The sequence below is a fragment of the Coloeus monedula genome, assembly GCF_965178545.1.
Source record: "Coloeus monedula genome assembly, chromosome: 1".
NCBI classification, from domain to species: Eukaryota; Metazoa; Chordata; class Aves; order Passeriformes; family Corvidae; genus Coloeus; species Coloeus monedula.
Genome location: NC_138781.1, coordinates 2600014 through 2622093, shown reverse-complemented (window position 1 = coordinate 2622093; position 22080 = coordinate 2600014). Strand labels below are relative to the sequence as shown.

The following is a 22080-nucleotide window of genomic DNA, read 5'->3' as shown; positions in this document are numbered from 1 at the left end:
CAGGTGGTATTTGTGGCAGAATGGGCTTAGGAGAGAGCTGGGAAGAGAAGTTTATGGAGGTTTTCCTTGCAAGGAGTGCAAGTGGGGAACAGAGGTGTCAATGTGTCAGAACTACAGATCCCTGCTCAGGGGAACGGGGGCATCCATTCTTGAAACTCATATTTTGAATAAAATGTATTCTTGTTCCACAGCAAGCTTTTATTTCCTTGAAAACTGTAGCCGCATTTCTACTTTGAAGCAGTTTTTAAAAAAAATTTTATCTGCATTAGCGTTCACAGATTTAGGGATAAACAAATTAATAGAATTCAAATAGGGTCCTTTTAGTGAGCTGTTATTTAAACTTGGATGCAAATCTGTCTGAGCCTTTGGGCCCTTGGCAGCCATCCTGGGCTGTGCATCACTGTCTTAGTGGTTGTAATCCCTGCTTTCTCCTTCAGCAGGATGTTCCTGCTGATAGGGTGGGAAAAGTACCTCTTGTTTGGCTCGCTCTAAGAAATTGAGGAAAGATAAAATCCAGTAGATGCAATTTTGAAAAACCAGGGTTATTTTGGGAGTGTGTAGCTGAATTTGATACCTGTGTGGTCCAAACATAATAAAGTGTAGCAAAACAGTTCACACTACTTGGAAAATAACTTGAAACAGTTTGTGTTTGGCTCCCACGGTTTTTTTCCAAAAAGTTAACCAGCTAAATTGGAAGATTTACCTTTGAAGCAATAAACACTTGAAATCAATGATTATTTTAATAAACTTTGCTAGCAGGAGCCCTTATTTCAGTATAGCATGGATATTCCTATCCTGAGTTTTTACCACTTAATTTGAATCAAATATTAGTTCTTCTTCAGCTGGAAAATTGTTAAGGAGTTCAAAAACAAAAGAAAAAATTTTTTTCTTTTAATTTGAAGACAGAGTTCTGAAATTGAATTATTTCTGGTCATTTTGCCTTCTGGTTTCTCTAATTGGTACAGCTCATTAGCTGCAGAGAGCACTTTATCAAATTTCCAAACGGCTTAGATTTTATATAGGCAGCGCTTGCTGTATGTAATGTACATATTTCTTTCACCACTTACTCTAATTCTTTAAAAAATAAGTTCAAAGCCTGCTAACAAATAATACTTTATCAAATTACTGTTGTATAAATAATAGGCAAATGTAATCCCAGCAGTTTTTACTTTAGCCTGGAGTTGAGGTGTCTGTGCAGGCTCATTTCTTGGTTAAAGCCAACTGAGGACTCTGAGTAGGTTTGTGAGCAGCTTTTGCCTACTTGACTGGCTCTTTTTAGCAGTTTTTGTTTATTTATTTTAGTTTACCGTTCAAATATTGTGGTTAGTCACAGAGAGCTTGTTCCTTCATCAGATAACTTAACCTTTACATCAGGGAAATGAAGCTGAAGAAAGCATTGGAAATTCTCTTTCTGCGCTGAAGGTGGATCATTTCAGAGAAGAGGTGTCTAAATCTGGGGAACTTAGTAGCATCTCAGATGCTTTTTTTATCTATGTTATATCAGCATATACCTCAGCTCCAAGTTTAAAATGAGATTTTTTTTCTTTGTGAGGGATGAGGCAAGAGAAAGATTTGTAGGTTCTAATCATACATACTTTTAATTTTTTTATTAGCAGCTGTTCTTTCATGCATTTTTGACCAAGGTGTGAAAATGTGTTTGATCTTTCTCTGGCACATTTAATTGCCTGTTTGTCAGTGGGAAATATAACCTTTCAGTGATAATGGTATTCATGCAGTTGCAGTAAAATGCAGACAGTAACCCAGCAGATGGATACACAGTGTGTGGTTTGTGTCTCAGGAGCAGACGGCAGCATTTTCTGTGGCTGGATGGAACTGGGTAAGCAGTGCTCCAGGTTTTATGGAGGAGAGAGCCCTTCTCTTATAAACAGAATCTGTAGTCTTTGGATGTTCAATATGTGCATTTCAATTTGTAGGAGTTGAAGGGCAGAAAATGACCAGGCTGGATGGGGCATGGAGTAACCTGATCTAGTGGAAGGTGTCCCTGTGCATGGAACTGGATGATTTAAGGTCCCTTCCAGCAGGAATCATTCTGTGATTTTATGAGCACCTGGCAGACTTTGTTATTGACAAAGCACTGGTGAAAAATACTGCTGAAACCGATGCCTTAGTTATGAATGTCTCTTTCCATCTTCTGCCTTGTCATCTGCAAGAACATGAGTTCTTCCAGAGGAACATGGAAGTGCTGATGTCTGCTGCTTCAGGTGCTAAATGTGGTGGGTTTGTAAGTAGGGCTTGCAACCAAAATCCTTCTACAATTTATGCCTCAGGGTAAACGTCCCTTCTGGAGCCTGCAGGGACTAAAACCCCTCAGTTACTTGGCTGCTGGCACCTTGGTGAAGCAGCAGCTGTGCTGGAGAGTAGAGTGGGGGTAGTGACAGCTTTTTCCCTGGAAAGTGTCGTGTGGTATTTCACACAGTGAATGCAGGAGGAATCTTTTGCAGAGGCAGAGAGAGTTGGGGCTGTTCAGCCTGGAGAAGAGAAGGCTCCAGAGAGACCTTAAAGTCTCTTCCAGGACCTAGAGGGGCCCCAAGAGAGCTGGAGAGGGGCATGGGACATATGCACACGGGCATGGAGTAATGTGTCAAGGAGGAGTGGTGTTAAACTGAAGAAGGGTAGGTTTAGATGGAATATTGGGAAGAAATTCCTCCCTGTGAGGATGGGGAGGCCCTGGCACAGGGTGCCCAGAGAAGCTGTGGCTGCCCCTGGATCCCTGGAAGTGGCCAAGACCAGGTTGGATGGAGCTTGGAGCAGCCTGGGATAGTGGAAGGTGTTCCCTGCCCATGGCAGGGGGTGGCACTGGATGGGCTTTAAGGTCCTTTCCAACCCAAACCATTCTGTGGTTCTCGCCCATGATTCTGTAAAATCTGGATGTGGCTCTCTAGAGCACTTGCTTGCTGTTCAGTTTGGTACTTTTGCAGCAGAAGAATGGGAATGGGACTTGTGCTCCCCTGAACTCCTGGGCTGTAATGAAAATTGATAACTCTTCTGCTAAACTGTCTTCTCTGTTGTGTTCTTTGTAGGAATCTTCAATCCTCACAGCTTAGAATGGTCTCTTCATTTGCGAATATTGTGACAAATTGTGTCACAGTGGTAGTTCCAGAACTGCTGTTTGATAGGGGATCTTTGGATATTCCCTATTTCTTCATTCTTTGGACACTTTCCCTACCCATTTCCTTTAGATTTCCCTGCTGTAGTGATGAATGCTCAGAGAACATTCTTACTGCAGTTAATGAGATGCAGACATTTCAACAGCTCAAGGCGTCTTGAATTTTTATCTGAGATTATCAAGTACGAGTGGTGTTATTTTATTCTTCCTTTCTGAGCTAACAGTTCACCTTGTTATCATTGTATATATTTGGACAAAGCCTTAAACTGAATGCAGTTTCTTAAGAGCCTCTCAAATTTTTTTTGGTGACTAAGTATTGAATGAAATACATTTGAACTTCAATTGTTTTTTTTTTTTAAAGGAAAGAAAAGAGAAGTTATTCTCGTAGTTACTTTTTAAAATTATGACGTTTTACCAGTGTGCACCACTAGAGTGTAGTGCTTATTGACGGATTTTTACTGGTCTCCTTGTAATTCTGCCCAACAGTGTGGCTTCTATGGATTATTTTACAACCTGCAGAGATACCAATTTTTTCTTTATTAATTATGTAATTTTTAAAGATTTCATATATTCGAGAGTGATTTGTTTTGGGTTTTTTTTTTTAGTACTATACATCCCAGTATCTTGGAAAATGAAATAAAAACTGTAAATCAGTTTTAAAAGAGTTTTCTTTATATTCAACCACTTTTCAGCAGTATTTTAATAGTTTTAAGGAAGGTATGTAGCACAACTACCACCAGCAGCAAAGAGAAAATATTTGGTTCATGGTATCTGGCAAGTGGGGCATTAGTCCTGCCTGCCTCCCACCTTCCCTTTTTGGTTCATTTGGGGTTTTTTTAAACTAAAGGATTTTAGGCCAAGAGTGCCAACGCATCTGTAATCCCCAGCACAACATGGAACTAAGCCAGTTGGACTTTGTAGGTAATGATCACAGGGAAAATTGTGGAAATGTGATTATTAATGTATTTGTATAAACACAGTAATTGGGGAGGGAATTGCTCCAGCTCTCTGAGGACCTGTATTTATGGGAAATCATTTTCAAAATGGAAAAGATCTGACATGATAAACTGTTTTAGTAAATCAGCTTGGCTTTCCAGGTTCAAATCACAATGTAATCTCTAGGACTTCAGATTAATTGGATGTAATGATATTGCTTAATGTTCTTTTTTTGTACAATTATGTTACTGTTCTTTCTTGCTGCTTGTTTTAATATGCACATATGTAAAATGTTTTCCTATTCTGCTTGATAAAATAACCTTTTCTCACTAAAATTACTTTTTTAAAACACACAGATTTATTTATGTGCAGATTTTCTTATTCCAAACAGTTCTAAAACTCTAATTATTTTTTTAAAAATTATTTTCTAGTTGGTCGAATTATGTTTCAGCTCTTCTCAGACATTTGTCCGAAGACTTGTAAAAACTTCCTTTGCTTGTGCTCGGGTACGTAGCTGATATTTCAGATTTTTATTGTTACTTACAATTACTTTTTTGTACCAGTACAAAACACAGCCAGTGCAAGGCCTGTGCCCACCTAGGGGTAAATTATAATGGAGAAGGGATGCTGTCCCATTCTGGACCATATAATCTGCATAAAGCCATCATCAAGCCAGGGTATTTTTGACAGATGGAGGAGGACAGGGTGATTTTGGCATTGCTGTCAGTAGTAGATTTGGCCTCTGGAAAGGTCCTTTCTGCCCAGACAGAGAGAGGCTCCTGCTTTTTAATTCCAACAGCTGGACTTGCAGACTGGCACTTGCAGATCCTGGCCACCTATGGAATAAACACAGGCCCATCTGCTGTGGTGCTTTGTCAGGAGCTTCCCTTCTGATTTCAGATGGGCACCTTTTGGCACCCAGTTCAAAGTGTGTCATGTTGAGCTGCCAGTCCAGGTGTTACCAGAGCAGCTGAGTTCTCCTCTGCCATCCCATTTTCAAGTGATTTGCAGGGCATGGAAAGAGCTGCTTAGGCAGGAAGGGTGTAAGTAGATGAGGCTCAAGGACAATGAGTTTTCTTTTCCAGACAAAATTCACACATGTTTAGAGCAAAAAGAATAAGGCTGGTATTTGGCCTGAAACAAAAGAGAAGCTGAGCTCACAGGCATTGTACTGGTTGTTATGGAAAAGTGTCTGAGCTTAGGGAGGTGCTGCAGCTCTTACCTGTGGAATAACTGGTGTGGCTTTTACCTGACTGGGAAAGTACTGTCAGTACTGTAAAGGGGAGTGAAAAAAGGGACTGTGACTTCTGGCACAGTCAAAGCTCCCATCTCAGTGTACTAACTCAATTACATGCTCAAGTGCCATGCAGGATCCCATTCTCTAAGGGGATTATCCATAGCCCTGAGGGACATCCTGAAACGTGACCAAAATGCAGGCAGATATTCCATGGTGTTGTTTGATGAGAGGTTTTCAATGCTGTAGCAATGTTTTGGGGAGGAGTGTGTCCATCCCTGTAATAAATAGCTTTGCCTGCATAACTCATGTGGAAATCAAAAACAGGTTAGGACGAGGCATAGTTTGGGACCGTGGGTGTGGAGGGCCAGGTAAATAACTCATGAGTGAAGCATGATAAACAGCAATGCCCTGAGTGGGTTTTGTGCCACAAACTGCCCTTTGCCCTCATCCTGGCAGTGATGGGCTTGGAATGGCAAATCTAGGATGATTGAGCTGTCAGTTAATTTGGGGTGGCAGAGTAATAGATTGCAGAAGGGGAGTGTTGGCTCTGGGTAATGAGTGTACCTGCATTTCTGAGAGTGCTACATGGTGCAGAATATTGGGTTAAATGTCTCTAACCCAGTGTCAAATACCTGTTCCATTACCAGTGACGGGATGAAACTGACCATTGGGTTATTTGTCCTGTCATTTATCCTGCTGATTTGTGTTTCATTACACAGCATCTCCTGTATATGTGGATAATGTGGGGGTTTAACTGTTGCACAGTGTATAATATTATTGTTATTATTATAACCTTTTACTGTTAATTGCCACGTTCTGCCAGCTCTCCTCTTCTGGCAAGCTCAAGTCAGTGTCTCTTGACTGGTATAAATCCCTCATGAACCTACCATGTAGGACCTCAGCCCTCCCAGTCATAGTGACCTCATCCCCAGGGCAGCTTCTCTTCTGAATTTTGGAGGAAATGCTAATGAAATTGATGTTCTGGGACCACCTAACTCAAAAATCACCAGTCCACCTGATCTAGAGCTGGCATTAAGGGAGGGTGGCCTGACAGTGTGCGTGGATTGGTGAAGGTGTGGAAGCTTGGGGTGGCTTAATCCCACTTTTCCAAGCGTGGATCACATTGAAACTCAGTTGAAACCTGTTTTGAGCTCACATTTTTCTTGTGGGAATCATCTGGTTCATCCAGATGTGTGAGTGGTTTGAAAAGGATACTGTAACCTGCATAGGAGTGTAGCTGTAACCACAGAAAATAGTTAACCCACCATTATCCTGGACTCTTGTCTTACTATAAATTATCCTGAGTAGATTTACACACTCCTGCTTGTGGGAAAGAGGAAATTATTTTAGGAAACAGCCTAATTTTCACCCAAGAGGTCCCTTGTAAAAGGCATCAGGCAGGACTGTGTTATCTTTTACAATTTTGCTATTTTAATGGCTCCCATGTCCATTAGAACTAGGGAGGGAAAACCCTTGGAATTTTTTCAGTGACAGTCTGTGGATTCTTTTTGTTTCACCTTCTTGCAGGTGAAAAAGGAATTGGCAAAACAACTGGAAAGAAGCTGTGCTACAAAGGCACCACATTCCACCGTGTGGTTAAAAACTTCATGATTCAGGGTGGGGACTTCAGCGAAGGTAAAGTGGGCTTTTAAAACTGAGAAGTTTTAAATGGAACAGAAATGTTATAATTTGTGGTCATAATGTAGAACTTTAGAAAATACCATGAAAGTATTGGTTCCATTAAAATATTTTATTTGAAGTGTAGCATGGATCACCCATTTCCTTGTTAATTTTTGAAATTCTAAAACGTTTCAACTGCTGTAATATTTGTTCAGAAAAGTGTGTTAAGAACTCCTCACTGGAGGGTTTTATGATATTCCATCTTATTAAAACAATTCCAATCCAAGCTGTAGCCTTAATTTCCTTTCACTTCTGTGTCTACAGTAGAGGCAACCCTGGTGATGTTCTGTTGGTACAGGAATGTAACTGTTTAAATAAGCTTAAAATTAATAATAAAGCAGTGAATGAGCTAGAAATGTTTTAAAAGTCTCCAAAAGGAGTTTTCTAGGATTTTTTGTTTCTTTCTCTGCAGTAAATCCTTTCCTGAAATACCTGTCCTTACCAAAATGTTTGTTTTCACTGTGTCCTGAAATGCTGAGGAGGGAATGAGCCTGAGGAGGGAATATCCTGTTTTGAGAGTCAAGTGCTGGTGGAATGTTATGCACAGCTTTTGTATAAATGCAACAAAAGTTTTAATTGCTGTTTTTTAATGTGTAGGTAATGGAAAAGGAGGTGAATCTATTTATGGTGGCTATTTTAAAGGTAAGAGCAAGTATGTCTTTGCAGATTCTTTGTTCAGTTCTGAGATAAACAAGTCTTGATTCCCAAACTACTTAATGAAAACAGGTCCACTCATAGATCACCTTTTGCATGAAACTAATGTTGCATGACAATTCTTTTTATATGCATGACTTCCGGATAATTTTTTTTGTTAATATTTAACTTAAATTGACAATTAATTAAGGCTAACATTATTGGTTAAACATGACTTTCAGCATGGAGGCTAGGCAACTTTATTCATGAATAAACTCCTATCTTCCTGCCTAAAACTGTCAACATATTCTTTTGTTTATAGAGAATGTGGTCTTTTGCAAAATGAAAAGGTAAGAGACAAAAGCTCAGTAACACAAATTCAAACTCTGTTCCCTTGTCCCCTCCCTAGTAAATATATAGACAACTGCTAAGTCCCTTTGTAGATGGATATCTGTGTTGCTTGGAGAAATGAAGAGTTCTGTGCCTAACCTTTCTGAGGGTTAATGACTTATTCTGGGAGAGAATTCACATAATTCCAGCTCTAAACAGTGATTTCTTCTTTTTTTAATGTCCCTTCTCCTCCCCTTCCCTACTCAAGGTTTGTATGCTTAGGGTTCATTTCTGAAAGGGTTTGGCTTTATTTATGTGCTATGCAAGTCATTTTCCTTGCAAAGAATTGGTAAATAAATGTACACTTACCTCTCTTGAAACTGTTGGAAGGAAAATGGTGAGTTTATAAAGTATTTATTTAAAGACATTCAGTTATTTCTTGAGAAAACCAGGTGGTTACTGTGATATTCAAACGTTAAGATACTACATATAGTTATTTACAGCCCCTGGTTCTGTGTGTGTTTCAAGTAGCTCTGATTAAATGCATGAAAATAAGTTTCTCTTTAAAAGGAGTCATAGTTTGATGCTGGGAGTATTAAAATTTTTAGTCAAGGAAAGGCTTGTACAGATCCATTTACTAAGAAGTTACTGAGGGTTTGTTTCTCAGCACGGTGAGTGCTAAATATGCAGGATTGTGTTTTGATATATGATCTAAAAATTAATAGCTTTGTACATTCAAATTAATATTTTTATCTTTGGAAATGACCTTGAGAAGATCTGGTTTTATCTTCTGCTGTACAACCAGAACTCCTCTTTAATTCACTGCAATATAAAATGCATGTTCAGTTTAGTCTTAATGGATTTTATACTTAGGTTCAGATACAGAGAGGTTTTTTTTCCTTTTATGTTTTGAGACTTCCAGTTTTGAATGGATAGAGGTGGCATCCTTTAGTGTGCCATACCAGGGAAATAAATGGCTTTTCTCCTGATGTTTTCACCTGGAGTGTAAATAACAGTATGATGTATGTTAATTCTTGTTTTAGAATGTCAGTAATTCTGCCAACCTTGTTCCTACCCAAATAATTTTGGATTTAAATCCATAATCTAGTGTTTATTGAAGACACTCATAATGACCCTAATTATTTTTAATTAGAAATGTTTGCACTATATCTGCACCATTTTCTTTAAGAAACCATGCTTTGTCTCAACTGTAATTTTGAAGAGACTTGTTTAAACCTGATCATTGTTTTTTCTCCAACCTGTTCACATTTCTCCAGCAGCAGCAGAATTTCTCCTTAGAGCATCCATAAGTTACTAAGAAAACAACCTGCCTGCCTTGCCAGGGAAAATCTGACAAACATATTTTTTCTTCAAACAGATGAAAACTTTATTCTCAAACATGACAGAGCGTTCCTTTTGTCAATGGCAAACCGAGGGAAACATACCAATGGTTCCCAATTTTTCATGTGAGTAGATGTGATCCCACAGTCGAGCTTTTCTTACACAGAGAAGCGCTGTTCATGAGAAAGATGGTATTGCTAAATTATCCATATCCATGTTATCCATCTGATCTTAGCTAGGAGTGAGTGGGACCTGCAGTGAAAACTGCAATAGGAAATGTTAGAGATCACAGTTTCCTTGTGGCATTCATTTGGATTAAAACTGGTGCTCCATGGATGTTCCTCCTTTGTAGCTTTTTTCCCTAAAAATATGGTTTATGTTCAGTTCTTAGTGGCCAGAAAATAGATTCTTTGGCTTTGTGTGTGTGCACCAGCCAAATCTCACGAGGTGATCTGCAAATGACAATGTGGAGCATTGTATTTAAGGGGGTTGAGATCTAGAAGTGGTTTGTATGGTTTTACTCTTTAAAAAATGATGATTTATGATTTACTTTTGGGGGGTTGTTTTGTTTGTTCTTTTTTCAGGAGGAGAATGAGTGGGGGTTTTGTTTTTTGGGGCTTTTTATTTGATTGTAATAATTACTATTATGAATTTTTTGAGTGTTTGTTCCTGACATGCTTTTAAAATATATTCTGCCTAATTCTGTTTACTTGTGCATCTACCAACTACTTTGGTACCAACACTGTGTAAAATTACGTGCTGAAAATCAGATTTATCCTTCATTGCCTTTAAAAAAATTCCATTCTAGTAACCATATTCTGTTGAATTATAGAAATTATAGAAAACACATTTACCTGTATTCATAAGTAAAACACTCAGGTCTGATAATTGAGGTCAAATTCCTGGTCAAAGCAGGTGTGTTTTAGATTGAGTATCAGTATTTTTAAGCTTGCAAACTTTGATGTGATTATTCCTCTTGTTAACTCCCTTTTCAAAATTGCCTCCTGTTAATGTTTAACAGTTTGTATTTGGAAAGAGCAGGTTGATAACTTTAGTCTGGAAATACTTTGTGATACAACACTGGGGTATCAAAAGGAAATTTTAGGGTAGTTACTTAACTAGAAAAAGTATTTTTTTCTTTGCCATCTTTCTTGCGGGATAAGAATGAATGGCGCTTCCCTGTCTTTAGTAAAGGAGTAAATTGTCCTCAAGAATCTTGCTTTTTTTTCCTTTGCCTGAAAAAGATCTTCAGTATGATATGATGTAGTTCAGATAAGAAACATTTTTAGGTCTTTTCCTAAAAAATGTCCTAAAAATGGAAAATGCATAGGAACCTAAAAGAAAGTCTTTCACGGTTACCACTGTTTAGACATTCCATAGAGATAAAATTGTTTGAAAAGCTTGTTTTCTGTTCCCTTCAAAGGAAATTTTAGATGTTGTGCTTCATTACAATAAATTTGAAAGGATATGTGTGCACATTAATATGGAAAACAGTTTATATAAATACAAATCCATGGCTTAACGAGCTCTCTGAAGGCATTGCTTCATTATTTTTTACTCCATGACTTGCCTTTGGGCTTCTTGCCATAATTTTCCATTTTTTAAGCTTATCTGAACGTGAAACGTGAAAACCTAATGATGTCACATCAGTCAAGCAGCTGTCATTTGAGGGCTCTAAAGTTTCTTTTCTCTCCTGCATTTGATTCCAAAGTCATCTTCTTTCCCTGATGCTTGGTAGGCTCAGCTTGTTCAATTAGATTAAACACGTGGTCTCTCCCCACACACCAAAACAACCCAAGGTTGTGTTGGATACTAAATTATATTTAATACAGGACAGTAAATGAAGATTATTTAAAAGCACTTTCATCAAATACAGAAGTATTTTGAAAGATGCAGATTTCTTGAAGAATTCTGGTTTTTTTCATAAAATCCCTCTAAGGAGAAGTGCGAGTTCAGTGGGAATTGAGGCAGAGTAAGAAACGTAAGAATTTCCGTGTGAGCTGGACTCACCTGAGCTGCCTGCAGGAATCCAAAGCTGGTTTGAGTCTCCTGGGGTGTCCTCCATGGCCTTCAGGATGAGGATGCTCTGGAGCTCTTGCCTTACCTGCCTGCCCATGCAGATTTCTGGGGTATCCTGTAATGTCTGAAAAGGGGCCTGCCTGCTCTGGAGCCAGGGAAGAGAATCAGGACTCCAAGTGGGAAACAGCTGCTAAAGGTTTTATCTAGGCAGCTTCTGCCTTCACTTTAAAATGCAGTTTATTAAAGCAGTTAGTCTTGTTGGGTGGCAATTCTCTGATTACTTTAGGGAATATACAGTGCATCTACAGAGCTTTTCTTCAATAAAATACTGTCTTCCTTTACACTTTAAGCTGAAATTAAAATGTGGGTTTTTATACTCCCGAGTAATGCTCAGTTTCTCTGTAGTTTATCATTAGGAAAAATGTTCTTGAAATGTTTAACTTGAAAAGTGTGTAAAAGGCAACCTTCAGTGGTAGCCTTCAGATTTTTTTAAAATACTTGTATATATTTAATTTCATTGATTAAATTTATAGAAAAGGGAATAGTTCATCTGAGCTTCTTTAGAGCTCTGCATTTGTTTTCACAGATCACCTCAGGGATGAGAACTCTGTATCTTGTACACATCTGATGGAGCAGATAAGGAGTGCAAATAAATTATTTTCTTTCATATAACAGTTTGTCCAAGTAGGGCTAAAGTAAAAGCAAGGATCCTGACTATAACAGTTTTGTTAATTCATCAGAATTCCCTGTTCATCACAGAAAAGTTGTACTTGGAATAATGAGTCTTTACAGAAAGTAATCAGGCAGCAAATGTCTCTTTGGCAAATTGCACTAACAAGCCGGGCACAACAAGGCTCTGCAATGCCTGAAAGTTGCTAAAAGTTGATTTAAAGTGGTCAGTTTTACTTAAAACAGAATCTCCAGACTAATCTTAAAGGAAACAGGCATCTGACCCATCCTAAAAAATCATCGTGTTTCTTGGATCAGTCAGGAATTTCTCTGGCATGAAAGAGCTTGGAGGATTTATAAGCAACAATGAGAACTGAGCATGGAAAAGACAGTGGAAGTGTTGTTAGGAAGCTCCAGGAAGAAACATGGACTGAAATCAGAGCAGTGGTGGAGAGGGGCAAAGTGCAGAGGTAGAAAGGGGAGTCAGAAGTGTGTCTGTGAACTGCTGGGTTTAATGCTTGTGGACTGATTTTTTTCCCCACAGTTTTTTTTCCCCTTACTTGAGTAGGAGCAGCAGTTGGGTGGGAAGGAGAATGTGTAGCTGAGGGAGGCTTGTGAGTTCCATGCACATGTGCTGTAAATAGGCCAAGTCTGTTCTCATGTGCCTGAGAAACATTTCCTGCTCTGGAGGAGCACAGCATATTGCAGTCCAGTAACAAGGATACAGAGAGAATCCCTTCAGATTTGTGAAATGCTGCAGTTTCAGTTTTCTTTACCCAAAGGTTTGTAGCAGTTTGTTGCAGGCTTGTGTTGAAGAGAGTTGTCAGGCACCAGCTTATAAACTGGCTATTTGTGTTTTCAGGGAGCCCCACTCTGATTTTTTTCTGTGAATAACTTCCTGGAGAACCCTCAGTGATTTTGCAAGTGTTCTAAACACCATCTGGGGATGTTAATCTGTAACTGCCCTGTTTCCGTGTGGGTACTGAGATATGGAATCCCTAGGATGGGGCAGAGATGGACAGGGAGTGAGCAGAATCATCTTTTCTTTTTCCATATCCAGTAGCTGCTTTGAATTGCTGCTGCCAACATCAGTAGCAGTTATTGAGGGGAGTACATCTAGAGCAATGCACAGATAGAGATGATGTCCTCAGGGCTCTGATTTAGGGTCAGATTGGGGATATTTGGGCTGTTCTGGATATTGCAGCTCAGTGGCTGTTGTACTTTGGGTGATGTTCTTCTGGAGCCATGTGCTCCCTTCTCAGTTGAGCTGATCTGGGAATATCTTGTCTCTTTAGAGCCATTCCATCATGGCTGTGGCCATTCCCAACCTGCCAGTGAGGAAATTCACAGTACAAAATAGTGCTATTCTGGTGAAAATGAGTGGATAAAGTAACATTAATGAGACTCCTGATCCTCCCACGGGCTCAGCTGTGCTTCCGCTGTCACACCAAATCTGCCAGGCTACATTTGTAGCAAACCAGAAGTGCCCGTGCAGAAGGAAGAGTAAAGCAGCAATAGGAAGCAAAACAAAGTAACCTCTTTGTTAAAGGAGGGAAGTTTTGTGTAATAATTATTTACTTGTTTAGCTGTGGAGTTTGCTGAGGAATAAGCCCTTAGTGCAACCTAAAGAGGAGTCCCAGATTCTGTTCCTTATCAGTGCAAATGCTTGGAGTTCTTGCCTCTGTGTTCCACAGCTATTTAAAACTTGAGTCTGATTTCCTATTACTGACAGATTTCTTTTTCTCCTTGTTGAGGGTGTTGTTGGTTTAATGTGTCTCTCAAGCTCTGCTTTCTTGCTCAGAATTAAATAGGATTTTTTGTTTTAAAAATGTTTTAATGTGTGATGCCATGCCCAGTTCATAAATTGAAACAAAGGAACCACTTTGATCTGCTCAATGAAGGATAAAATCATTTATGAGGGCTCTTGTTTTCATTTTACGAATTATTTCTCAGTGTTACCAGCGCATTAAAAGTAGTTAATATCTTTTTGGTGTCCCAAACGAGGTATTTTTCTAATCAACAGTTAATAATTTCCTTTTTTTACTGTGATAGAAATACCTTTGAGCTAATTATTGAACAGTTGACTAATACAACAATGCAAAAATGTCAGATGGAAGGGGCTGATGTTGCATTATCTTTGAGCATTATTGGTACACGTGCACTTCTCACACAAGCAGGTCCCATTGCCTTGATCAAAAGTTTATGGAAGAGTGAAAACATTCCCAGGACACTTTTCTGTGTAATCAGAAACAAAAAGATCATTTCAGTGCTTGGCTATGCAGAGATAATTAATCACTAATAGTTTGGGGGGATGCTATGGATAAGCTGAACTGATAATATGGTTTTAAAACATTGCTGCTGCTCAGAATTACACCAGAGGACAGATCCAGTATCAGCTGCTGCAGGTGTTTGGGCTTTTGCACCTGCAGGTTTTTGTTCTAAAATTCTGAACAGAAGCAATCAATGCACATATTTTAGAGAAAACACTGATTTTTCTTAGTTGTAGAAAAGCTTCATTGTAGGAGGAAGATGTCAGCTAATTAGGAAATGTCTGAAGTTGTGAATTTCCTGGCTGTACACATTTCCTTTGTGAATCCAAATGTTTGTGTGCTAGCTTGGGAAGTGTCTGCTTAGGAGTGGATTCAGCAGAGCCTTTGAACCCCTGCAAGCATGTGAATAAACCACAGAAATTGGTTATTCATCTGCTTAAAGTTGGGCATTTTTTGCTGGATTGAGACCTAGCGGGGAGTGGGGGCGTTCTCTTTCTAACTGTTTGTTTTTGCAGTAGTTTTGCAAGCAGGTTTTGTCTGGAGTTTTCTTTTTTGTTTTTAAGGAGAACTTTAGTTTTCAAAGTACCTTGTATTCTAAAGAAAATTTAGAGCCCTCTTTTAGGCATCCTTGTTCTGCATACAACTTGATTAATATTAATTTTAAACTTGTATTTAATAAAACATAGACTCAGTTTTGTCTGAAAATGTATTACAATTTATTTCTGCCATTTTTGTGTAAAATTTACAGAAACAGTGTTACATCGTGCGCTCCAAAGGTAATGTCTCATTCCTCTAAGGCTGTGTCCTTTCCTTTTCTTTCTGTTTTTATCTTTCTTGTTTTTCTGATCATATTGTTATGTGCATTGAACCCTTTGTTAGGCCTGAGGTTCTTTGGGGTGGGGTGGGTGAGAAAGTGCTTTTATCAAAAAGATGATTTTTCTCTTCAGCAGGATCTTAAACCACTTTAAACTTGAGTGAAGAAAGGGATTTGTCCTTCTGTAAATAACTTGCATAACAGTATCTATTATAAGGTAGATTTGGAATGGTTTAAATTACAAGAGCTCTGAATAGAAACATTCTAATAAAATATTACTTTGGCGGATGAACTCATCATGACTCTAGGTTTCCATAGTGCCAAGACAGGAGGTAGGTTTGCTTGTGGTTAAGTTCTGAAGCCAAAGCAAATATTCAAGGATTGATGCAGGAAAGCTTGAAATGCTCTTTTAAAGTGCACCTTTGCAGATTAAATGTTGGGTCACAGCCCTTGCAGTGAGGTGAGAAAACTTTCAAAAGCACAACAAGGATTTGGGTTTCTGATTCCCAGAGGAGATTGTTCAGTCACCCAGCTCCTTGTCGTGCATCGGAAAGGTTTTCCTTTGGGATGAAGCTCCTCCTCGTGTTCTCACTGGGTGAACAAGGAGAGAAACCCTGTCCATTTATCTCTCAAATTGCCAGGGGAGTGGAGAAGCCTCTGCATGGGTTTTAATGCACCAACCCTCCCTTTCTCTGCTCAGTAAGGACCAGTCTAAAGGCAGTTCCTGCTTAGGTAATTTGCTTAATTGGTCTCAAATGCTGCTGCAGTATGGCAGGAGCACCTGCAGCCTCCCCAGCCTGGGTTTGAGCCTATTGCTGTTTCCAGCTAATTCTAAACACTAAGTCTTCAATACTATTGGTTTCATTGAAGTAACCCACTTCTGTTTTATTCACCCCTTTAAATCAGCTTTATAATTAAACCCACTTAAACTGTTTACTTAACAGCAGGTTGTTAATGCAGTTAACTCTTGCTTCAAGAACTTCAGAAGCTGTAAGGGTTTTTCTCTTTGTAGCAATATGCTGTGTTAGCAAGGGAAAATCAAAGAACACCCACTGCTATTGAGAAATTTAATGTTGTATTAATAGCATTTATTCCCCTGTGTTAACGCAAAGAAGTTTTCTGTATTATTTAGTATTACAGAAGTGGATGGTCTGGTTGACATTTGGGAAAAAAGAAAAAATCAAGAGTGTAAACACTCCTGATTCACAGTTCCACCTTTTGGGATGTGTTCCAGCACTGCAGTGTTTTGTGAGCTAATAGTTCAAAACTCGAGGGAGAGAAGTGTTTAAGAAGTAATATTTTATTCTCGCAGTGAAAAAATGACTTCTTCATACCAAATCTGTGTTACTGTAAATTTTGAAAAATCACCTGTGATTATTTTGAGAGAGGGGAGTTCATTGGAAGAAGGCTTTAAAAGCAAAATAGTGCTTGGGAGGAGAGAGAGGAAGAATACTTTCACATATTAAAGTAACTTCAAAAGTGATTTCTATTTTATTTCTTCCCGAATATATGAGCAGGTTCTGATGTTCTTTACTCAATATTTCTGCATAGCAGGATCCCCTGTGCAGCAGGAATTCAGGCTCACTTGGAGAAGTAACTTTGCTTGGGTTTTGGAAAAGGATTCCTAGCATTAGAATCCAAAAGATTTGTACAAAATGCAGTTGCATTTTCCATTCAGGCTCAATGTGAGAAGCTGAAAAACAGGGAGGAAATCTGTATTTATCAGTGAAGTGTAGGTGGCACAGAATGTCTGCTGTTGATTTTGAGAAGCCTGTGAGTTTTTTGAGCTGAAGTGTTTGATGACTTAAGAGAGAACTATTGCTTTGTATTCTGAGTCAGGAGGCCAAGCAGGTAAAGGGGGAGTGAGAAGTGGTGGGAGGTGAGGGGAAGCAGAGAATCTCTCACATATCATAACTCTTCTTTTTTAAAATAAACTGTCTTTAAAGTGGCCTTACAATCTAAGTAGCTAATAAGCTCAGAAACATTTAAATCCCACTGGTCACCCATTATTTATTACCAAATTGTATCTTCTCTGTGATTAAAAATCATAAAGTTACATTAAATGTGTATTTAAAGACACTTACTTGGAAATTGTTTACTGCATGCATGAAATGATACTTGGTACAGCTTTCAGTATGCACACTTAGCTAAACTTCAAACAAATATCATGTAAGAGCTTAAGAAAGCCTGTTTGTATAATCTGTAATTTTAATTTGTTAATTCCATGTATTTAACTGCATTTTTTCACTATTTTTGTCTTACCTTCACCTCTTTTTTTTTTTTTCTGTGTCATTCTCCTCTTTTACTTCATCTGAATCCCTGATTTTATTTTATTTTACCATCTTCCCATCTTGCTGTTTGTCCAACAGAACAACAAAACCTGCTCCTCATCTCGATGGGTAAGAATCCTTTCTAATTTCTCAAATGATTGCTGAAGTTTGAAGGTTATATTGAAAATAGACAACAACAGGGAAACAAATCCTTAATTCTGTGGAAGATTTATACAATGGGGCAAGATGGAAAACAAAAGTTTCAGGTCTATAAAAATTTTGAGTCGCAACTTATTTCCTAAAGCTGGACAAAAACTTGAATTGTCTTAAATCCTGAGATTATTTCTTTAAAACTGGTTGCTGCCCTCAGCCTATAAATCTGGGATTTGAATTGTCAAGTTTAATATATTTGAATAGTCATCTCTTTTGGGGCATCTTTTTCTCCCTAAAATTTATGGGCAAATGGAAGAGGGAAAGAAAAATGTGGTACCGGAGAACAAAACCAAGGATTCCTTCATTTTAACTGTCCCTGCAATACCAGGGGGGAATTGTATCCTGGGTTTGTAGAGACCTATGAATTCTTGTTCTCTGGGGAGAACATGTCACGTTTATAGATGGACTCTTGATCTCTGTTGCACAAAACTGCAAAAATAGAAGGGTGGATTAGGAGTTATGATCTGTTTACCCTGTCCTTGTAGAGGAGATGAGACTGCTTCGATTTGAGGGAAATACGTGGTATCAGAGCAGATCTTTGTTTCACATTGCATAAAATCTTTGCATTGTTGTCAGTGTTAAACTTAAAATCATTTCAAAAAATCTTACTTAATGCATTAAGAGCTCAATGCTTGTATCTCAGACTGACTTTTAAAATCTGAAATAAATTGGAAAATCATTACAGCGATTCAGAGGTGTTTTGTACTCTGTAAATACTTTCTTTCTGCAGTGTCCACGTTGTCTTTGGACTGGTTATTTCTGGGTTTGAAGTCATAGAACAAATAGAAAACCTCAAAACTGATACTGCGAGCAGGCCCTACGCAGACGTCCGAGTTATTGACTGTGGGGTGCTGGTTACCAGATCAGCTAAGGATGGTGAGTGCCAGCATTCCCAGAATTAATGCTGTTCAAGTTGTTCTCAGAGAGTACAAAAATTACACCAGCAGCTAAAGATCATTGTGGTAAATGTGTAGAATCTTAATTAATTCTTGCGAGCCTGTAAAATGTAAACTTGGTGTAGGAGGGGAAGGCGAGGCAGAGGAAAATGTTTTCTGCCTCAACATTTGTCCCCTGTTCATGTTAGAGGTTGACATGACAAACTCAACAAGGAATGAAAAGTTATTTTTCTGTGTTTGAAAGAGGGACACACAAATGTGCTTTTCTTAAAGTTGGATTTTGTGCACTTTGCAAAGGTTTATTTAAAGATTCTGTAAAGTTAATGTATGCAATATATGTGGTCAACCCTATTTTCCTGTTCGTGAAGTTTCATAGAGAATAAGTGATCTTAAATACATGTTTGGACAGTCTCTGTGAAGTAGTGGAGTGTTGTAAGTTTGCATTTTCTACTTAATTTTTGACTTTTCTTAAGGATAAGGTGGTTAGTTATGTCCTTTAGAGAAAGTCAATAGGAGGCATAGTAAAAGTGTGAGGATGCAGAAAAGAGAAAATGGCAGAATTTTAAAAACAAAAAATACACAACAGAGCCTGCAACTAATTTGTTCTTAATCTTTGGTTTGCAACCTGTGCATTGTTTCCAGAAGAACCTAATCCTTTTTTACTATAAGTGTTCTTTGCTTCTCTGTGTATTCTGTCTTTCAAATTATTTTCCAGGAAAGACAGAATACAGAAAGAAGCAAAGAACACTCTTAGTAAAAGAAACAAAGAAAATATTTGTGTTATACAAACATGGATTTAGACTGGACACAATTAGATGAATTTTTATTATGATTCTTTAATGCAACTCATTGGGGAAAAAGTTCACAGAGCTCCTCTAAAATGGCACATTTGTGTATTTATACATCTGTAAAATTGTGTGCTTTGTGCTTGTACATGCACACACACGTGCACAGTGTAAATTGAAAATATCTGTTCAAGCTTTGGAGAAGAAGAAGAAAGTCTGTTCTGACTCAGAAGCCTCCGAGTCCTCCTCCAGTGCATCCAGCTCTTCAGAATCCTCATCTGAGAGTGAGGCTGAGAATGAAAGGAGCAGGAGGAGAAAGCGGAAAAGAAGAGCTAAAACCAAACAGTCCAGGAAACGAAGGAAGGAGGAGAGGAAGAAAGAGGATCCAAGGTGCAAGCGAACCTCAAGCCAAAGACGGTGACTGGTCTCTTAAATTTAAGAATTGCAGTGGAATCTGGGGAATTCTGCTTTGTTTGCATCAAGTGCTCAAGCAGTAAATATGAAAATGCTTTTATTGAAGTTCAGGGTTTGGTGCTTGATTTTGTAAACAAACAGGCAAAAAACCCTAAAGCTGAGCTTGTTGTTGTGTTCTCCATGAAATAATTGAAGATCTTTGTAGATAGAAGCAAGAGTGATGTTGAAATTACTAAATCCCATCATGTGAAACTATTCCGGGCTCAAAAGTGAGACTTAAGGCAAATTGCAGAATTTGTACATAAATTTGATTACATTTTTAAAATATTTCATAACAAGTTGTAAATGAAAAGCAAAGTTATTTTCTGGAAAGCAAGAACTGAACTTTCTCTCCAGTAACAGTGGCCCATCCTTCCTTTAGCCTAAAATAGCTTGTTCAACACATTTTGGTTGGTCAACCAACTTTAAGTTTGATGCATCTTGTCTTGGAATTCAGTTGGAAAAGGGATTTTTCCAGCTAATTGTGGTTTCTCACCTTGCTCTTTCCCTTAGCAGCCTTTCTGACAAGAGCGATGTCACAGACAAAGTCGACCTTAGCACAAAGAGGGACAAGCCCGTGGTACGTCCTGAAGAAATCCCCCCAGTGCCTGAAAATAGATTTTTGCTCAGAAGAGATGTGCCTGTTGTCAATGTAGAGCCTGAACCGTAAGGAACTCTGAGCTTTTTATTATGATTGGTGAAAACTGTGCATGAAAATATTCCTGTTAACATTCTCTTCCTGCTGCTGCTGGCTGGAGTGTCAGAATTCTGCATGAGGTCATTTCATTGTCCTTTTTACAGTTTCCTTTGTAATAGTCCTTGTGACCTGTGCCAGGGGGTTTCAGTGAGATCTCGAGATGGTTTCGCTGATCTTTAAGGATCACGTGTTAAACTCAATTAAAAAAAATTAATGAGTAATTTCAGAAGTAATCACTGAACCACCGGAAATATTTGATTGCAAGGGAAACTTGAGATTGGAAGAGGTGATTTTTCATCTTTCTTAGACTGATTAAGAAACTTTGGTTCAGAATCAGTCACCTGGAATTTCCTGACTTAGAGTATTTGAGAATAAGAGAAAATACTCTTCTTTTTCTACAGAGGAAGTCACAAGTCACAATACTTCCAGTGTGTTTTATACCTCCACTGTCAAATTTCCCTGCTTTTGTAGCTGAGCTAATCCATTCCAGTGCCAGATACCTCTAAAATCAGTGTTGGGTTTGTTTGGTGTGTTGGGTTTTTTAATTTCCCTTAATGGTAAAGTCGCCTGTAAGTCTTTCCTTGGAACATGACTCATGTTCCCAAAGATCAGTAGCTACTTTTGAGGATACTACGTAAGCTGAAAGGAAAGCAGCAAAGCTTTAGAGCCTGTGAACTATCCTGAACTGAGATCCTGATACTCCTGTGCCCATGCTGTCTTCGGATTTGTGCCCCAAACACAAGTTAACCTCCTGTGACAGTGTTTTGCAAGTTCATTGTTAGCATTTCTTTCTGTGTCAAGAGATCAGGCTGCACATTTGGTTGAAAACAAATACATGTTGATTTGCCTTTTGTTGCAGAACTCTCTTTGTTTCTTGAAAAAAACACTGAATTCTTAATTCTGTCTAAAAATGAATGAGTACGATGACGAATACTTCTCATTTTTAACTTAAACTGATTGCAAGTTAATTGTTTTGTTCCTTGTAAGTTCATACTTTATTAATTTATGTAGGAAGCTTCTTGATGCTGCGCCAGTTCTGACTGACCAGAAACCATCAGTCTCTAAATCTGGACGAAAAATTAAAGGAAGAGGCACAATAGTATGTGACAATTTTATTTATTTCTTTATTTTCTCTCACCCAGAGTGATGCCTTTTCCTGGTCTTAAAATCAAAGGTCAAACATGGTTAGAAGGGGAAAAGGGATTTTACCTTGGTATTTATTTTAAGGATCTTTAGGTGCGCTATGTCCAGGTGGAATGCACTGAAATGCACCCCACAATGCACCCACCCCCAAAGGTCTGGTATAACATTCTAGGTGTTACTAATTAACATATCTATCAAAGATTCCCCAATTAGAGGCTTGAATGAGCCCCCCTACCCAAGGAGCCTTCCCCTGGATGGTTCTATCTTAGTTTACAGAATGTGTTCTGGAGAGGACCTTGGGGTCTGGGGCACACTGATCCCTACCTACAAAACCTCTAAAATGTTGAGTCTCTGAGCTGAACAAACAAGGCCAAGAATGCAGGCAAAAAGCACTAAGAATACAGGAATTGTAAAAAGGTATAACAGGGGTATAAAAGAAAAGGCAAAAAATCATCATGGCATCAAGAGTATCTTCCCTGACTTTGAGCTTCGAATTTCCCTGGAGGCTTTGTATGACACTTTATTTACATGTTGTAGATTCCAGTGTAGAAAGCATTGAAATCTTGA

At 38.6% G+C, this 22080-nt stretch overlaps 1 protein-coding gene across 7 annotated transcripts in view; it reads left to right on the top strand.

Annotated features, from left to right (window-relative positions):
- Positions 1–22080, top strand: part of NKTR (natural killer cell triggering receptor) — a 38228-nt gene that overhangs the window by 4165 nt on the left and 11983 nt on the right. For 2 of the 7 annotated variants that reach the window (XM_082279786.1, XM_082279788.1), the window contains 9 exons: positions 4495–4569; positions 6828–6935; positions 7578–7622; positions 9322–9409; positions 17426–17455; positions 18270–18415; positions 19415–19637; positions 20187–20339; positions 21382–21469. In XM_082279786.1, the coding sequence (XP_082135912.1) occupies positions 4495–4569; positions 6828–6935; positions 7578–7622; positions 9322–9409; positions 17426–17455; positions 18270–18415; positions 19415–19637; positions 20187–20339; positions 21382–21469 (956 nt within the window). Of the gene's footprint in view, positions 1–4494; positions 4570–6827; positions 6936–7575; positions 7623–7935; positions 7964–9321; positions 9410–17425; positions 17456–18269; positions 18416–19414; positions 19638–20186; positions 20340–21381; positions 21470–22080 lie in introns of those variants that run through there. The other 5 variants (XM_082279792.1, XM_082279787.1, XM_082279789.1 and 2 more) reach the window with 4 other exon arrangements.